At 40.5% G+C, this 18771-nt stretch overlaps 1 protein-coding gene across 2 annotated transcripts in view; it reads right to left on the reverse strand.

The window, feature by feature from the left end:
- Window positions 1-18771, reverse strand: part of LOC126179290 (E3 ubiquitin-protein ligase RNF185-like) — an 80530-nt gene that overhangs the window by 14093 nt on the left and 47666 nt on the right. For both annotated transcript variants that reach the window (XM_049924597.1, XM_049924598.1), the window contains exon 6: window positions 3690-3804. In XM_049924597.1, the coding sequence (XP_049780554.1) occupies window positions 3690-3804 (115 nt within the window). The remainder of the gene's footprint in view (window positions 1-3689; window positions 3805-18771) is intronic.

Genomic DNA, 18771 nt, shown 5'->3' on the forward strand with positions numbered 1-18771 from the left:
GGTGGAGGCTCTGCAATGGTGCGGAGCGCGTGCAATTGGAGTGATATGTCTACATACTACTCTGACAGTTGTCATGTATGTACGCATCCTGTCTGACCACCTGCATCTATTCATGTCCATTGCAATGCGACACCCCACACATCCAGTATTGCTACAGAGTGGCTCCAGGAATACTCTTCTGAATTTAAACACTTCCGCTAACCACCAAACTCCCTGACATGAACATTATTGAGCACTTCTGGGATGCCTTGCAATGTGCTTTTCACAAGAAATCCCGCCCCGTACCCTTACAGATTTACGGCGGCAGCCCTGCAGGATTCATAGTGTCAATTCACTTCAGCACTATTTCAAGCATTAGTCGAGTCCATGCCATATTGTACTGCAGCACTTCTGCATAATCATAGGGGCCTTACACACTTTTAGGCAGGTGTACCAGTTCCTTTGGCTCTTCAGTGTATTTGTAACTATGGTAACAGTTCTGTGACTTTTTTTCTTTTTTTTAACTTAAATTCTTGTGAAGCAACTTATGATCTTTTCATTTGTACTGCATGCACTTTTACTTTCTGAAGAGAGAACAAATATTAAGCTCTGCATATATCCATACTATCTACTGTTCGTAAACCTTAATAGAGACTGTAAGAAACCTGGTTATCACTAGTAGGATAATGTGATTAAAGATGGGTGAGCTTCCAATTTTGAAAAGCTTCTGGCTATTCACTTTAAAGGCAGATCTTACAAAATTAATTTCATGTGATGGTCGTGAAATTGCACTGCTACCAAAGGCTTAAACCAAAACAGGCATGTTTAATTAAGATGATGAAGGACTGCCTGATTCACGAGCTGAGCCTCCAAAATTTCCACATGCAGTCCTTCTGTTAAAGGCCATAGTGGCATGACAATCTTTTGACACCTGAAACTTAGAACTGAGTTGGGAACAAATGGTAGACTCTTAATATAGATATGGTCTGCTAGAATATCTTCAAGTAATTCCGGAGTCTTTAACATTAGAAAAAATGTTGTAGATTTTTTTTAAATGTGCCATTGACACTCCTCACATAGTTTTGCATTTTTGTCAAACCATATTTTTCTATTCTTCAAGTAACTCCTCAAGGTCCAGCTCTATTATATAAGAGCAGGTAACCATGCCTTTACAGAAGTTAAGGGTATTATGCAGCTCAGCCATAACAGGTTAGTCTTGCTTCCCAGAAAGTTAGGGATTTGGTTTGACTAGGCAATTTCAATTAGAAGTGTTCCACTAAGAAGTTGTTTAACACTTTTTTAAGTACTCATACTCTTCAAAGTCTTGTGAACATAAAAATGGGAAATCATCTTGCAAGTTCTCTCTACTCTCTTGATTACAATGAAAGTGTTATAGCAGACTAGCGCCCTATTACTATAAATCTGAGACTACTTCTCAGGTGGACTGTCCAACCAAGTCCTCTTTGTTGGGTGGGTGTAGCTACTATCTGATGCTACACCCATCCTGCTAGGAGTAGGTGTGAATTTGTCACTCCATGGAAATCTGAAGAGCTGCTAGGGAAACATATGTTAACTTAGACAGAGCCCCACCTGCCTGATCAAACCCATAAAGCTCGGGAGGGGGTGCGGGGGAGGGGGGAAGCAGTAGGTACCCCTGGGGTGCCCACTAGGGACTGTTTTAACTTAACAGCTATTCACCTCATCAAAATGTAGTGCTCCTCGAGGCTGAGGTTTATTTTATAGAGGTATATGCCTTCCTTGAGAACCAGGTCGTAAAGTCAAGGTCCCCACTCTCCGAATCTCACACCACTCCATTGACACATTAAAAAAGTGTGAACGCAACATTTGTTTTACATCACTTCAGCCACAGCGAAAGGTCAAAAACTTTGATTCTAATTTTTTCCGTTGGAGGTACTGGTATGGTGTGCCAGTGCGTACTGTCACAAATCAAGCACTGCCTGTACGCAACCATTGTTGGAGGAGCTCCCTGGGAAAAACGTAGCCTTCCATTTCCTAACTTGAGAGATGTACCAGCAGAAGTAGAGCTGTCAGGATAGGGCGTGAGTTGTGCTTGGGTAGCTCAGATGGTAGAGCACTTGCCCACGAAAGGCAAAGGTCCCAAGTTCGAGTCTCGGTCTGGCACACAGTTTTAATCTGCCAGGAAGTTTCATATCAGCGCACACTCGCTGCAGAGTGAAAATCTCATTCTTGAGAGACATTCTTCATGAGGCGCATCTGCTAAGGCCTGCTGGCATAGTCCTCAGCATCAGTGAAGCATGCAAACACTTCTACGAGCACTATAGGTGTGTACAATGAGGTCGTGTCCTCCAGGAGGGAGAAACTAGTTGAGATGGATCTACATTCACCATCAGCAACAATTCATGTAGAGTTTGAAACCAACTGTCATTGACAAGGTATGATACTCATCTCTGGCTCTTGTCACTTAGACTCTTTTTATGATCACACTTATTAAGACATGTTACTTGGCAGCAAATAGTACGCCATTCCTTGCAGTCGTGTTTGAGTGTCTCTGTTGATACAATGGCAAATCTAGCAACTTAGCAACTTACTTCACGGTGTTATGAGGACATCACAACACAATAGACCTTTCTGTCAGTCTTTCACATCTCCAAATTGAGTCATTTTACTGTGCTGGTTCTATGCAAGCAATTGTCATGTAACGCCTCTTCACCGCCGTGACTTTTGTCAGAAATAGAGGGTGGCACGATTATCTGGCACCAGTTCTACACCGTATAAAGTTTTCTAAAGTGAGCTGTGTGCTCTTTTAACTGGTTAATTATGACTTTCGTGCTGTGAGATTCCTAAGGCAGTTATTTGCTGGTGTCTTACCATATGTCCTATTAATCTGTCCTTTCTTCTGATTGGTATTTTTCACACATTCCTTTGCTTGTTGATACTGTGGAGATGTCGGTCATGTCAGAAATTATTTTTACAGATCCACGAGGCACGATGAAGTGCTGTGGTGCTATGAGCAATAACCTCGCCCTTAGCCCCTCTCAGTGCAGCTTTGCCTTGCTGATTAAACCATGTCTTCAGATATCTGAGGGATTCTGGAAGCCAAATATCCAAATATTATGGTGGTCTCTAGCAGCCAGAGACCACCAGCGCCTAAGGGTCAAGATAACCTACTACAGAGTCCAGAGAATCATCAGAGGTGAGATGATTAACTGAAAAGGAGTATTGCAGTGTGGTGCGACAAGTACTTGCGGGTTTCATGGCTAAAGTATAGATCATCAGTCACATGATATGTGTCTTAGGAGCCACGGGTGGAGCTGGTTATGGATAGTGTCTGAGACTAATTTCTTTGCTCTTGTACATTAACTATTCAAGACAGGCACAACTGTCACCTTCAGCTCATTAGTTTCATTCTCTGGTGTGTTCAGGGTAAGTAAATTTGGGTTGTATGGTTTGAGGTTGAAAAGTCTCTACGAAAGCATGCAGGCAACTCTTGATGAAAGATGGAATATTAGCCTCAATGAATGTGTTGTTGTACAATATATTAACAACAAAAGAGTAAGAGTGAATCAATATGTCTGGCAATACATTGCAAAATCAAATGCGATCTCAAAAAACAGTTTGAAATTCATTAGTATGCCAGTTTTTACAGTTCTTACATACTTTTCTACAACTGGGCTTCAATTTTTGACTTAAGCGTTGTTAATAGTGTGTGCAGACGCACTATCACTCACCTGCACTAGGTCTAGGATCACCAAAATTGAAGGTAGATGTGAAGATACCAAAGGGAAAGGCACCAATGCCAAATGACATGTGAAGGCCATCTCCAAAGCCAAAGCCCGGGAATCCCTGCAAAACACACTTATCAGCAACTGAGGGACAAAACTAAAAAATCATACACTTGCTCTAAAGAGATGGATACAATGGCCACACCAATGAATCACCCTTCTGAGTTATCACAATGCAGTGATGAAATAAGGCAAACTGATTGTGTGTAGTTAACTATAACATCAGAAGACATACACATTAGTTTCATCAAATAAATACAGATATTTACATTTATAGTGCACAGTCTGACTGCACTGTATTAGCATTAAAGTAATATTTAAATTTCTGTATCCAAGAGCAAACTGTTGATGCTAGATGTGTGAAACCCATACAACTTTCATGCAGCTTGCAATATAAATTTTCTAGTGGAAGAGGGAAAATGTATATCTAATGTCTGACCCCATTTACCTGAATATACTGGAGCTGATTGAAGCCACACAACTACAACAGCAGCACTGCAGTGCATACTCCGTGACTGCCAAATGCCAGTTAGCAATGTGGTACATTTATTTATTTATTGAACATTGCAAAATTAGAGTCCTCAAGTCATCTCTTATATCTAATCAAGCACTCTAGATACTATACATTAGAATCATTAAGACATACATATTGTAAATTACATGTAATATAGAATACATCATTTAGAAATTACTATGGTATAAAGAGTGCAGGAAAAAAAAAAACCATGGCTGATTTTCATTCCTGGCTAAAGACAAATTACCGGGATGTAGATTTAAACTACGAACAATAACAGCACTGGATGTGAGAGATGGGGTGAAGAGGGAAATAAAGGAGAATCTGATAAAAACCCAAGCAATGAAGACCGGAAAATCTGTTCTTCCCAGTACTTCTTTATTTTCTTGCCCTCTGCTCATCTGTCCACACTCTAGGGGTCAAGGTTTTGGCTCATATTCTTCATAGTTTGCGTTTTCTATAAGTAGCCTAAAGTTATTCCTGTCATGTATTATTTCTTCTGTAAGACCTATATGGGAGAAGATGACAGCACTTACATTAATTTTTAGGGACAAGGTACGACACACAGACAGGTAGTACTTCAGCTTTTCCTCAAATGTAACAGGGCACTGACTTGTGCACTGAGTGCAGGGTAGCTTGTTCCAGAGGCAGACAGTAATAACACAGATGGAGCCTGTGAAAGCTTTTGTTTCGTCTGTGTGTGTGGTTGGGGGTGGGAGGACACAGTTAGGATGCTAGATAAGACAGACCTCGTGTTTTGATTATAATGAGATGATAGGTTCTTACGTATCATTCAATATACTGTGGTGTATGAACACTTAAGATGCAATGAAGTAGACACAGTGTATGGTAATCATATAACTTGTCAAGTCACGAAATGAGAGTATGAAACTCCAACACTGTAAGACCTTAGCAGCTGTCCTGGCAGAAAGGTTGCCACACTATTGCCTCACTTTGCTTAATTTAATGTCCAATGTTCCAAGTGATGTGTTTATAGCTAAATCATCCCATCGCAACTTATACTGTACTTGACACTGGTTAGAGGCTTACTTAGGAGGGATCGTAAATCTTAGCAAAATACAAAGTTCACAGTAAATAATGTCCAATGTTGAAAGTAATGTGTTTATAGCTAAATCATCCCATTACAACTTATACTGTACTTGACACTGGCTAGAGGCTTACTTTGGAGGGATCGTAAATCTTTGCAACATACAAAATTCACAGCAAATAATGGGCAAATCATAACAGTCATTCACTTGCTGTGAGAAGACTGGTATAAGAGCTACTGCTGGACTGCTTAATTGTGCCTTGACGAGTTTCAGTAGTGTGAACACATTATTCTCAGTGCGCTAGAATAGTAGCAAATTACTGTGCTGCCAAATTAATTTTCTAGTCATGCTATGACTTCCAAAACTGATGCAGTTATATCAGCCTTAATTCATATGAGTGGTTATAAGTTCCATTGACTGAGGGTATTATGAAACGCATATTACAGAAATATTACAGCAAATGTAAATTCAATGTATATGACCAAGTCCTGATTTCACTTGCTTTTTGTCACATTTTTCCTTTTCTCTGACATATACAAAATGTGTGTGTATTTATGAGGAATTTTAAAAAAAAGTCATCTAAACTAGAGCAGCACTATGATTCATGAACACGCTACTCGCACAACTGTATGTCACAATGTGAAAATGTGCGGACATAATCTTACAAAGTCTTAAGGCAGCATCCACAATACGCTGTTAATGATATGCAGTGCACTGGATATCATCTACTGAAATAAGTTTGAGAGAAATTTTGCCTTCTTGACAGCAAACTCAGAGTCTCTGAAGCAACAAATTGCAAATCACAGTACACACTGCAAAGTATTTATTTGCATTCTTAATCTAGAGCCCAACCACAATTATATGTGCAGGAGAAGACTAGTAAAAAGACACTGGTGGCTAAATAAGACAGGACTCGTGAAAATGGTATGATCTGCAGGGCATGGGATTGGGGGAGCCAGAGGAGTATTGGGATTACACCAAGATATTGTGCAGACTATGTACATGACAGAGCATCAATTTGAGAGATGTGAAGAGGATGTTAGGAATTGACGCCAATGCAAAGGTGTAAGATGAACTGCTCAAATTCTGGATGGAAATTACTGACAAGAGGAGAGCTGCAAGATGCACCATGAAATCAGCAGTATACCAAATGGAAGATCTGGTTTTGGGTCACATGAGGATGATACTTCATGCTAGGTAGTTACATGTTCCATACATCATTTGAATTTTTATATTTTTTTTATCAAAATTATTCAATTTACAGGATACATAATAATTATTAGTTTTCAAGTGAAGCTTTCGCTAGAGCTCAAACATTTTGGAATGTACCTTTCTGTCAATGCTTATGTAAACACACATCTGATTCTAAGGGTACCATAGCATTTTTTTTTTGGGATGAACTGGGATGGCAATTGTGAAAGTTGACATGCTATTGGTGACTGGTGGGCTACACATGATCAAAGCTTCTTACAGACCCATGAGAAGTGGAGACCAATACAATAAGATGTTATAAGTTCTGGAGGGGCAGTGGATGGATATTCAGCCATAGGAGTCAAGATGATGTCCTCAATGAATCTGAATCACGAACATAACTTATTAGTTTGTCTGGAGAAATTACTATTTTTCATTGCTATATACGCATATACACACACACACACACACACACACACACACACACACACACACACACACACACACACACACTAACAGGAGTGGACCGTATGCACTTTCTTAATTATATTGGAAATTTATTTGAACACCAGATTTTTACAGATACATTATTTATTTATTGTATGACAACAACAGCAAACATTGAGAAATACATACAGTTTACAATTATACATTTAAGGTTTTAGGCACAGGGCTAATATATTCAAATTATTAAAGTTAATAATTCAAGAATAGTAAAAGTAGGAAACTGTAAAATTAGGACTGTTAATTAAAACAAATACGTTTAATCAGAGTTCAGCATCTGCTGAATGAAGCCAACTGATAGCAGATAAACAGCATTAATAAAATCAGTGAAAGGCCCTGGGTACTCTCTCAGAGGGCAGTTGCTGGCAATACACTGAATGGTCTGTTCTTATGCTCCACAGTCGCAGGCTGGAGAGTGAGTCCCCACTTGTGCATCAAAACATTGCACCTGGCGTGACCAGTTATCCTGTTCAATGGCGTCCACTCACTTCTCTTCAGATCAAATCCTGGTATACTGACAGATGCATCTTCAACACCTTGAGGTTTTATTGTTGCCGCATTTCATCTCTTGCACCATCCTTCTTTAAAGTCAAACTTCTTGTTCCTTCCATTATGCTGCAGTGGAGTGCTTGATATTGGGGGTCATTTAAGACTGTATGAAATGGAATGTCTTGGAGGTAGTCAGGGTGATGCAGCTTCCTCCATTCTCTATAACGATATAATTCATTGTATTCTTGAAGATAAAGGCTTCATTTGTTTGGAGTTAGTAGTATACTGGTAGTAATGCTTTCCAATGATACTGCTACCACATGAATGGGAGATGTATTGGTGTACAAGCATATGGCTAGGTGACAATGGGATGAAGGTAGTGGAAAAGCATTCACAAGATGGTGTCTTACATGTATAGGACAGGACAGAAACAGAGTTACTTTTATTGGGAGATGTTTCTGTATTCCTATTTCTGTGTTCTCTTTCCCTGAAATGACATCAGAGAGAGAGAGAGAGAGAGAGAGAGAGAGAGAGAGAGAGAGAGAGAGACTCTCTCTCTCTCTCTCTGTGTGTGTGGAGTGGTGGCAAGTGTCAATTTGTCGAAAGAGTTCAGAATCATAGCACTAATCACAAAAAGATGTAATTAATGGCCTAGCAGAGGTGGTAATGATATCAATAAATGTTTTTATATGCATATGAATAATAAACCTGATCTGTAAAAAAGCGTTGTTTTTGCACATTTTTAAAGCATGTTGTGTTGTGCAGTTTCATTTGAACAGAAATTTATCTGAAGTGGACACAATGTAATAATGACTGGAAATATAAAGGGACTCAACTATATGGTTATTAGTTCCTCAAGCCTCTCACGGTGTCCAAAGATGTAGTTACAAGCCTCTCTACTTTTTTAATAATCACAACAAACTTATCAGATTTGCATTACATACATGACTGGATAATTACGTTACTAAAATTCGACTGTTAAAATACGACTAAGATGATTATATAAAAAGTTAATTGGCAGCCTGGTATATGTAGTTAGTATACTATGTTTAGTAATAGAGATATTTTGTTGTCCATGTCGAGTTCCAGTTGTGTAGGAGGAACTGGGTGGCACCTCGGAGTCATATTGAAGGCAAGAAGGCCCCCCTCCCACTCCTCAGCCAACATGACTGTGTTGACTTGAAATCTTATTGTAATAGCCAATCCTTCATAGGTAGTGTAGCTCATGGTTTATAGCTGTTTTGTCATACATTAGAACCTATGATAGGTGGTGTCCTACGTCTGTTTTCACGTAGCTGTACAATATTCAAGATGTGGCAAATCATTAATGTTGCTCCACAGAAGCACTGCAGGGGCTATCCTTGTCGTAGTAGAAATTCCAGGGTGATACCCAATTCTGAGAGGACCTAAGGCAATACCTTCGCTTCTCGACTTTCGTTGTGAAGTCTGCCAGACCTTGGTGGTGCGTTTGATAGTCTGTACTCCACTGAATTATATACTACCTTGCCATTTCTTCAAGGCCTAGTATCTATTGTATGTTCTTAAGTCAGCATTTGGAATACCTAGTTCCAGTGTTATCAACCTCATTGCTTTGTTGGCGAGCTTCTCAACCAGCTCGTTACCTGGAATTCCGATGTGGCTTGGTGTCCAAAGAAAAACACTGGATATCACTGTACTGGGGAGGATCTATAGTTGTTCATGGGTGTTTTGAATAGCCAATGGGAGTTTTGAATAGCACTTGTCTAAATTTGCAGTCTACTTATTGAAGGTGTTCGATGTGATTAGTGTACAAACACTTCTGCATGCTCGTTCTGTGTTTAATCTATTTTTGCCACATATGTGATGCAAGAAGATGGTCTAAAAATTGTAATTCTTGTATTGCTATACATATTGTTGGATAGTTTGTGTTTGTTAAATTTCTTCTGGGTAGTGTAACATAACATATCACTTGGGTGTGATGTGTTGCACAAAATCTACCAAATCGCTGATCAACACAGTAAAAGTATCACTTGTGTAATATAAGTCTAGAATAGTGTAGCCTTTGGAAGTTCATGGTTGGCAGTACATGTATATGGGTATGGATGGTTGCCATATCCTGCAAGGCAGCATGAAGTCAGCAGCTTTGATACACTTCATGGTACTTATGAGTTTAGTGGTTTATTTTGTGCTGCAGCTGACCTGGGTTGGAGATGTGAGGTGTTCCACACAACAGCACTTCTCTGACAAACTCATGTTACTGGGGGAAAAAAAAAGTTGGAGACTATGTATCGATCAGAACTGAATGTTCATATATCAGTGCTGTACAGAGGGTATTTAATGCCATTGTTCCTGTACAAATTCACATTCTTATGAAGTGTTATCTCATTGTATTTGACAGAGCAATATAATAAGATTAACTGACAGAAAATTCAAAATGGATAAGAGTCTTAAGATGCAACAGAGAAGTATTCAATAAGAACACGGTTAGTCTGAACATTAAATCAAGAAGCATTTCGGGATTGAAAAGTAATGGCAATCATAATCTAAAAACAATATATTCACATCAGGAATATGAAAACATGCTGAAGAACATTTAATTTGGCATTCAACCTACAAGAAATTGTTAAATTCAAATTAAACTGTGCCACATAGAAGTTCTAAGTTACGTGCATTACGACAACATCCACCCAGAATGAAGTTTTTCACTCCGCAGCGTAGTGTGCGCCGATATGAAACTTCCTAGCTGGTTAAAACTGTGTGCCATACTGAGACTCGAACTCGGGACCTCTGCCTTTCGCGGACAAGTGCTCTACCATCTGAGCTACCCAAGCATGACTCTCGACCCATCCACACAGCTTCCATGCTGCCAGTACCTTATCTTCTGCCTTCCAAACTTCACAGAAGCTCTTTTGCGATCCTTGCAGAACTACCAGCCCTAAAGCTCCTGATTTCGAGTCTCGGTCCGCCACACAGTTTTAATTTGCCAAGAAATTTCACATCAGCGTACACTCCGCTGTAGAGTGAAAAATCTCATTCTGGAAACATCCTCCAGGCTGTGGCTAAGCCATGTCTCCGCAGTATCATTTCTTCCAGGTGTGTTAGTTCTGCAAGGTTTGTAGAAGAGCTTTTGTGTAGTTTGGAAGATAGGAGACGAGGTAGTGGCAGAATTGAAGCTGTGATGACAGACTGTGAGTCGTGCTTGGGTAGCTCAGATGAAAGAGCACTTGCCTGGGAAAGGCAAAGGTCCGGAGTTCGAGTCTCGGTACTGCACACAGTTTTAATCTGTCAAGAAGTTTGACATCAATCCATTCTGGTGCCCCAGTGAAAGGACCCAGAATATTTCATTGCTGAAAAGTCAATGAAATATGAATAAAAATAATAAAGAACATCAAGAAGGAATTAATAATTTTTGAAATAAGAATGTAATACTAATAGCACTGTTGTCCTTGGTAATGGAGTCAACAGCAAAAATTACACTGCATTGCACAATCTATCACCAACAATGCAGTTAAAAAGTATGCATACGGATGTATTTGTTCAGGAGTTGTTATAAATTCATCAACAATAATTACTTCACAGAAGAACTAAGTGTAGTTGACGAATCGGTGGTGGCCGTGATCGACAATGAGGACTGCAATTGTTTCCTCAGTCCCACATCTACGCCACGGCACCGAGCAATGGCAGTACCAGTCATGGATCAACTCACAGAAATGCAATTTACCCAGCACAGATTCCAGCTTCTTGTGGCGATGGTAGTGGTGGTGGTGGTGGTGGTGGTGGTGTGCTGTGTAAATAGTTACAGGGCACTGGTGTGTGGAATATTGTTTAAAAGAATTAACCTTGTCAGTGTGTGAGAACTCTTTACAAGAAAACATTAGTGGAAAACCTAATCTTGCTGTCACTGTTCACTTGCAGTGATGAGAGGTATGGATTTGCACTTACAAGATTTGTTTAAGAATTTGGGTGAAAAATTAATGGCAAATTTAAAAGGAGTTTATCAAGTTACAAGGTTACTAATTCAGTACTAAGTTATTCCAAATAAGGCTAAAAGCAGATCTAAAACAGTTAAATACTGATTTAAATAGTCAAAGATTAGAATTGAAGGCTGAAATACAAGCAACTAATGCCATTCTTGAAAAAATAAAATAGATTCACTAAAATAAAATTTACAAATCAATAATTAAAGATTATCTTCAAGCTACAAGGCACATTTGTAATCTTCATTTAAGAGATAGACAATCAAAGGAAAATACATTTGATGTTACGCTGCAGCATGCTGAGGCAATTTTAAGGGGCATTTGTGGGAGGCGTCAAGTCACATAAAGCTACAATGAAAAGATTGCAGACCATTTAAACTTTCATACAAAAAGTCCTTCTTCAGAAGTGTGAAGACAGACAGACACACACACACACACACACACACACACACACACACACACCCACACGTACACAAAAAAGCAAGCAAGCACGTACTACTCCCGCATACATGGCCACTGTCCCTGGCTGCTGTGGCTCAACTCAAGTTGACTGGAGACAGAGGCCATATGTGTGTGAGTTATGGTTGTGTGAATGTGTGTGCATTTTATATTTCTGAAGAAGTATGTTTCTATCTGAAAGCATAAATGTTTAGCAGTCTTTGCACAGTACCTGTCTGTGATGTAATGCCTCCAATGTGGTGAGTAGCAATCTATCTTTCTCATAATATACTGAAGAGCCAAAGAAACTGGTACACCTGCCTAATACTGTGTAGGCCCCGTGCGACCACACATAAGTGCATGGGCTCGACTAATGTCTGAAGTAGTGCTGGAGAGAACTGACACCATGAATCCTGCACGACTGTCCATAAGTCTGGAAGAGTATGAGGGGGCGGAGATTTCTTATGAACAGTAAGTTGCAAGGCATCCCATAAATGAACAATAATGTTCATGTGTGGGAGTTCGATGGCCAGCGGAAGTGTTTAAATTCAGAAGTGTGTTCCTGGAGCTGCTCTGTAGCAATTCTAGACATGTAGGGTGTCACATTGTCCTGCTGGAATTGCCCAAGTCCATTGGAATGCACAATAGACATGGACGCAGGTGATCAGACAGGAGACTTATGTATGTGTCACCTGTCAGAGACGTATCTAGACATATCAGGGGTCCCATATCACTCCAAACGCAGATTCCCCACATCACTACAAAGCCTCCACCGGCTACAACATTCCTCTGCTGACATGCAGGGTCCATGGATTCACGAGGTTGTCTCCATACCCAAACACGTCCATCAGCTCGATACAATTTGACATGAGACTCGTCTGACCAGGCAACATAATTCCAGTCATCAAGAGTCCAATGTTGGTGCTGATGGACCCAGGCGAGGAGTAAAGCTCTGTGTTATACACTCATCCTGGGAACACAAATGGGCCTTCAGCTCCGAAAGCCCTTATCGATGTTTCATTGGACTGTTCACATGCAGACACTTTTTGATGGCCCAGCATTGTAATCTGCAGCACTTTGCGGAAGGGTTGCACTTTTTGAAGTTGAACGATTCTCTTCAGTTATTGTTGGTCCCGTTCTTGCAGGATCTTTTTCTGGCTGCAGTGATGTTGGAGATTTGATGTTTGATAAAACACATTGATATTCACAGTACACTTGTGAAACAGTCATACTGGAAAATCCCCACTTCATCGCTAACTCGGAGTTGCTATGTCTCATCACTCATGTGCTGACTATAACACCACATTCAATCTCACTTAAATCTTGATAACCTGATACTGTAGCAGCAGTAACTGATCTAACAAATGCACCAAACACTTGGTATCTTACATAGGCATTGCTGACTGCATCTCTGTATTTGAATATGCATGCCTATACCAGTTTCTTTAACGATACAGTGTATTTACAACGAAGGAAGAGATGGATTGCTACTTACCATAAAGATAATGCACTATGTTGCAGACAGGCACAATTAAAAGACACTTACGCATAAGCTTTTGTCCACAGCCTCTGGTGGAAAAAGAGAAATGCACAACATTCACTCACGCAAGCAAGCACACCTCACGCGCACATGACCAACTCTGTCAGCTTGGGTCAGAAAGCAACTATCACGTGGGATGAAATGAGCAATCTGGAGGGGGCAGGGAAGGGTAACAGATAGCAGTGTACAGGCGAGAGAAGAGAGGAGCATTGTCTGGTGTAGTTTGCAGGAATTAGAATGACAACAGGTACAGCATCAGGAGGTTGTGGGGCAGGGAGATGGGGAAAATTGTGCGAAAAAGGAGAGGAGCGGAGAAAGATGGGCAGCCTAGAGCAAAGTAGACAACCCTGTGGCACAACATGCAGCTGAACATAACAGCCTTGATTTAACCCTTTCAGTCCCGATACGCACAATTGCATGGGTATGGTTTATTTGCATTGCACCATCACATTATTCCGCTATGCAGTTGAGTCCCAAGTCACACGAGCGTGGAGGAATCGTTGTTTCGTATACAACTCAATTTATATCGATATCTCGTTACAGATGCGAGATATTGTGTCTTAATCTTTGGTAATTTTCAAGATGGTGGGTCGGAAGCATGTCTGTCGAGATAAATGTTTATCGTGTTTTATTTATTGCGTTTTGACATTTGGAAAATTGTGTGAGATTCTGAATGGTGTAAAGAAGGAAATAAAAATATATCCGCTACAATTATTTGAATACTTTCATAGCTACAATGACTGTAATTGTGTGTGTTGGGACTATTTTACCAGCACATGGTTGTTTTCGGTCGATGTTTGTGGTTATGATTCGGAACAGATTACAGAATAGATAAGTCATTTTACTATTGTATTTACGCATTATTTCCACAGTTTGTTTGTTTCGTTTTAGGGCTTAATGAGGAGGAAATTCTAGCCATATTAGATGACTCTGAAGTGGAAGTCTTCAGTAGTGGTGATGAATTGTTAGATACAACTTGGACTCTTCCAACAATCAAACCTAGATTTGGAGAAAGCTCTGAATCTTCTGACAAGGAGGAAAATTGTAACAATGCTTCTGCAACAATACTACCAGTTGCTCCAGAAGTCCAGGACAATTTTCCCAGTCAACACAGTAGAAAGAATCCTAAAAAAACAGTGGATACACATAGTTGTTCGTCCACTTGGAGAAACAGACCATTCACCTCCAAAATTTTTGCGCACTCAGAGAGTGAGGTAGGACAGGAAATTAAAACTCCAATGAGCTATTTCAGCGAGTACTACCCAGAAGATTTTTTTCAGTTAGCATCAGACTGCACTAACAGTTACTACTTTTCGAAGAAAGGGAAGTTGCTTCATACAAATCCTCCTCAAGAGATAATAAAGCTGTATGGCATGCATGTACTTATGGGATGCATTAGATATCCTCATACACGTATGTACTGGCAGAAGTCATTGCGTATGCCAACTATTGCAGATTGTATGCCTAGAGACAGGTTCTTCACTCTCAGAACAGCACTGCATGTTGTGGACACTAACAACATTCCACGTGAATCAGAAACTAATAGGTTGTGGAAAGTACAACCTGTAATTAATGTTGTACGCAGTGCTTGTTTGAGACTTCCATGCCCCTCTGAAAATGATTATTCCATTGATGAGCAAATGGTACCATTTACTGGACGCTGCACATTGTCTCAGTATGTTCCAAACAAACCGCGCCCTTTGGGAATTAAAAACTTTGTTTTGGCAACAACGAAAGGATTAGTACTTGATTTTGAATTTTATCAAGGTAAATCAACTCCTCTGCCAGATGTTGGCCTTGGTCTTGGGTCATTTGTAATACTTCGCCTTGCTCAAACATTACCTAAAGGTGCAAGACTATATTTTGACAGATATTTTACAGCTCTGCCATTATTGCAACAGTTACTTGACCTAGGGCTGGAAGGAACAGGAACCATAATGAAAAACAGAGTGAAACCAGTTCACCTGACAGAAGAAAAAAGACTGAAGAGAGGAGATATGGAAGAATTCTGCAGTCATTGTCCAGTGGAAAGATTCTAAAGCTGTGACCCTTGCCTCTACTTGTGCAGGATGTGAACCTGTAAGCAATGTTGAGAGATGGAGTAAACCAGAAAAGAAGTACATCTTAGTGCCATGACCTGCAGTCGTAGTGAAGTACAACCTGCGTATGGGAGGAGTGGATCTCTGCGATCAAATGGAGACCTACAGGACTTTCTTGAAGACAAAAAAGTGGACTTTAAAAATTTTGATTCATTTACTTGATTTGGCTTGCGTCAATTCCTGGTTACAATACAAAGTTGAATGCGAAGCCAATAAAGTACAAAAGAAAAACACTTTAGATCTTCTTGGATTCCAACAAGTGATTGAGGAAGCGCTAATTTCTTCTTCTTCAGGACAGGAACATGAAAGTGAGTCCGATGAAGAGCCACCAAATAAAATGTACAAACCAGCAAACACACCATGTAATGAGAAGCGGCTAGACGGATAACATCACTGACCAACTGTTGATGATTTGCCTTCAGCTCATTGCTGCAGGCAAAAAAATTGCAAGAAGAGGACGAGAACAAGATGTCTGAAGTGTAATATTTATTTGTGTTTGTCAAAAGACAGTAATTGCTTTCGTGAATATCACTGCAAGAAATGACATAAATATGTAAGATAATACCGACCCACACAATCGTGTGGGTTCAAAATTTGTATCAAAATTAAAAAATAAAATTTTCTAAGCAACTGATCCACGATTCTATATTTTTTTTAGTTTAAAAATGCATTTACTTCAAAATTTTCATTTCAGGTTTGGGTGGGGGTCTGAAAGTGTTAAATGGCAGCTGAAATACTCGAGCCATCTGATCACTCCCTCCACCAACAGCCTTACTGAACTGTGCAGATGGGAGTATTCCTTACAACACATTCTCCACCCCTGTAATTATCCCGGCCTCAACCTACAGTAACATACTGTCCCAACACCCTCCACCCAACAGTTCCCATCCCTGTGTTCTACCACCCCATTCTCATATCCCACATTCTTTGTTTGCCACCCCCAGCCAATGCACCGTTACTCTTTCCCTGTTCCTCTCCTTTTTCACTCTATTTTCCTAACTCCCTGCCCCACAACCTCCTGACACAGCAACTGTTGCCATTCCAGTCCCTGCACACTCGGCCAGACAGTGCTCCTCTCTCTTCCCCCACCCATACACTCCTATCTGCTCTCATTCCCCTTCCCCATCCCCTCCAGATTTCTTCTACCAACCCGTGTGATAGTTGCATTCTGGCCCGAGCTGCTGGAGTTGGCGATCATGTGTATGAGGTACTTGCTTGTGTGAATGAATACTGTGTGTTTCTCTTTTTCTGATGAAGGCTGTGGCTGAAAGCTTATGCATAAGTGTCTTTCAATTGTGCCTATCTGAACTTGGCATGTTATCTTTATGGTAAGTAGCAATCTATCTTTTCCTACACTGTTGATATTCTTACCTGTATGATTTCTCATAATATTGTAATCTACTACTAGAAGCAAATGGATACATATGACTTGAGATGTATATCTATTTTGCAACTGTACCTTAAGATGTTCTGTACAGTTTTGTATACTTTTCTCATGGTTAGAAGTAACCTTGTTCGTGAAGAGTTTTTGTACTACGATAATGTATATCATTTTTGATTTGTTCAGTTGCATGGTCGAGTTCACATATATTTTTTAGGGGCTGTTAGTTTAACTTACAGTAAGTACGTTAGCTACCTGCTTACCTCGTCTCATTTGAATCCAATGTGGAGCAAGTAAGACTTATTGTTCCTAAGCCAGAATTTCTCAGAAGTTCAGCTAATGGGAGGAGGTTACTGTTTGTGTTGCTATGCTTTCTGTAAGCTGTCAATAGTAGGGTGTTAGATATATTTTTTGGGGCTTGTGGAGGTGAATATGGTGGTGACCATTCTGTAGGATTGGCAAACACCTTCGTCCCCCAACTCACTGGTGAAGTACGTCCCAGGGAGGGACCCTGAGGGGTGATAGATGAGATGGGTATCTCTCTTTCAGATCTACTATTTTTCTTTCTTCAGTTTTGACATTCCTAGTCTTTCTTTCTTCTTACCAGTCCTATGCTCCTTCTTTCCATATTCGGTAGTTTCCACTGTGGAAACTCTTCTCTTAACTGTCTGTTAGAACCTATTTCCAAAGGACTGGCCGAGATGTAGTGCATGCATGATGGCTTCTGGACAAAGTTGTGGCAACAATCAATATGTAACAGGAACTGCTAATTGCTTCATGTCCAATGACCATTATTACATGATGAATAGTAATCCTGTTTAAATGAGGAATTTACAGTTAAATTAGAGGTGCAACTGATTTTGCAGCCCCATTGCAGCTAGTCCACCTACACTGTGAGACCAAAAGTATCCGGACACCTGGCTGAAAATGATTTACAATTTCGTGTGCCCTCCATTGGTAAAGCTGCAATTCAATAGGTGTTGGCTCACCATTAGCCTTGATGACAGCTTCCAGTCTCACAGGCATACGTTCAATCAGGTGCTGGAAGGTTTCTTGAGGAATGGCAGCCCATTCTTCATGGAGTGCTGCACTGAGGAGAGGAATCAATGTCACTCGGTGAGGCCTGGCACAAATTCGGCGTTCCAAAACATCCCAAAGGTGGTCTATAGGATTCATGTCAGGACTCTGCGCAGGTTAGTCCATTACACGGATGTTGTTGTTGTGTAAACACTCCGCCACAAGTTGTGCATTAGGAACAGACTCTCGATGGTGTTGAAAGATGCAATCGCCATCCCTGAATTGCTCTTGAACAGTGGGAAGCAAGAAGGTGCTTAAAACATCAATGTAGGCCTATGCTTTGTTAATGCCATGCACAACAACAAGGGGTGCAAGCGCCCCCCCCCCCCCCCCATGAGAAACACGACCACATCCTAACACCAACACCTCCGAATTTTACTGTTGGCATTACACAAGTTGGCAGATGTTCATCGGGCATTCACCATACCCATACCCTGCCATTGGATCACCATATTGTGTACCGTGATTCATCACTCCACACAACACTTTTCCACTGTTTAATCGTCCAATGTTTACACTCCTTACAGCAAGCGAGGCATTGTAGGACATTTACTGGTGTGATGTGTGGCCTATGAGCAGCCACTTGACAATTAAATCCCAGTTTTCTGGTTGGTTGGCTTGTGGGGTTAAAGGGACCAGACTGCAAAGGTCATTGGTCCCTTTTTCCACTTCCATGAAACATCCACAAGGAATAAAAACAAGCAACGGAGAGGACAAGGGGCGATACAGAACAAGAAAGACACAGACAAAGACCAGAAAAAAGGAAATAAAAGCACACAGAGTATTACAG

Source organism: Schistocerca cancellata, chromosome 1, assembly GCF_023864275.1.
Source record: "Schistocerca cancellata isolate TAMUIC-IGC-003103 chromosome 1, iqSchCanc2.1, whole genome shotgun sequence".
In the NCBI taxonomy this organism is placed as follows: domain Eukaryota; kingdom Metazoa; phylum Arthropoda; class Insecta; order Orthoptera; family Acrididae; genus Schistocerca; species Schistocerca cancellata.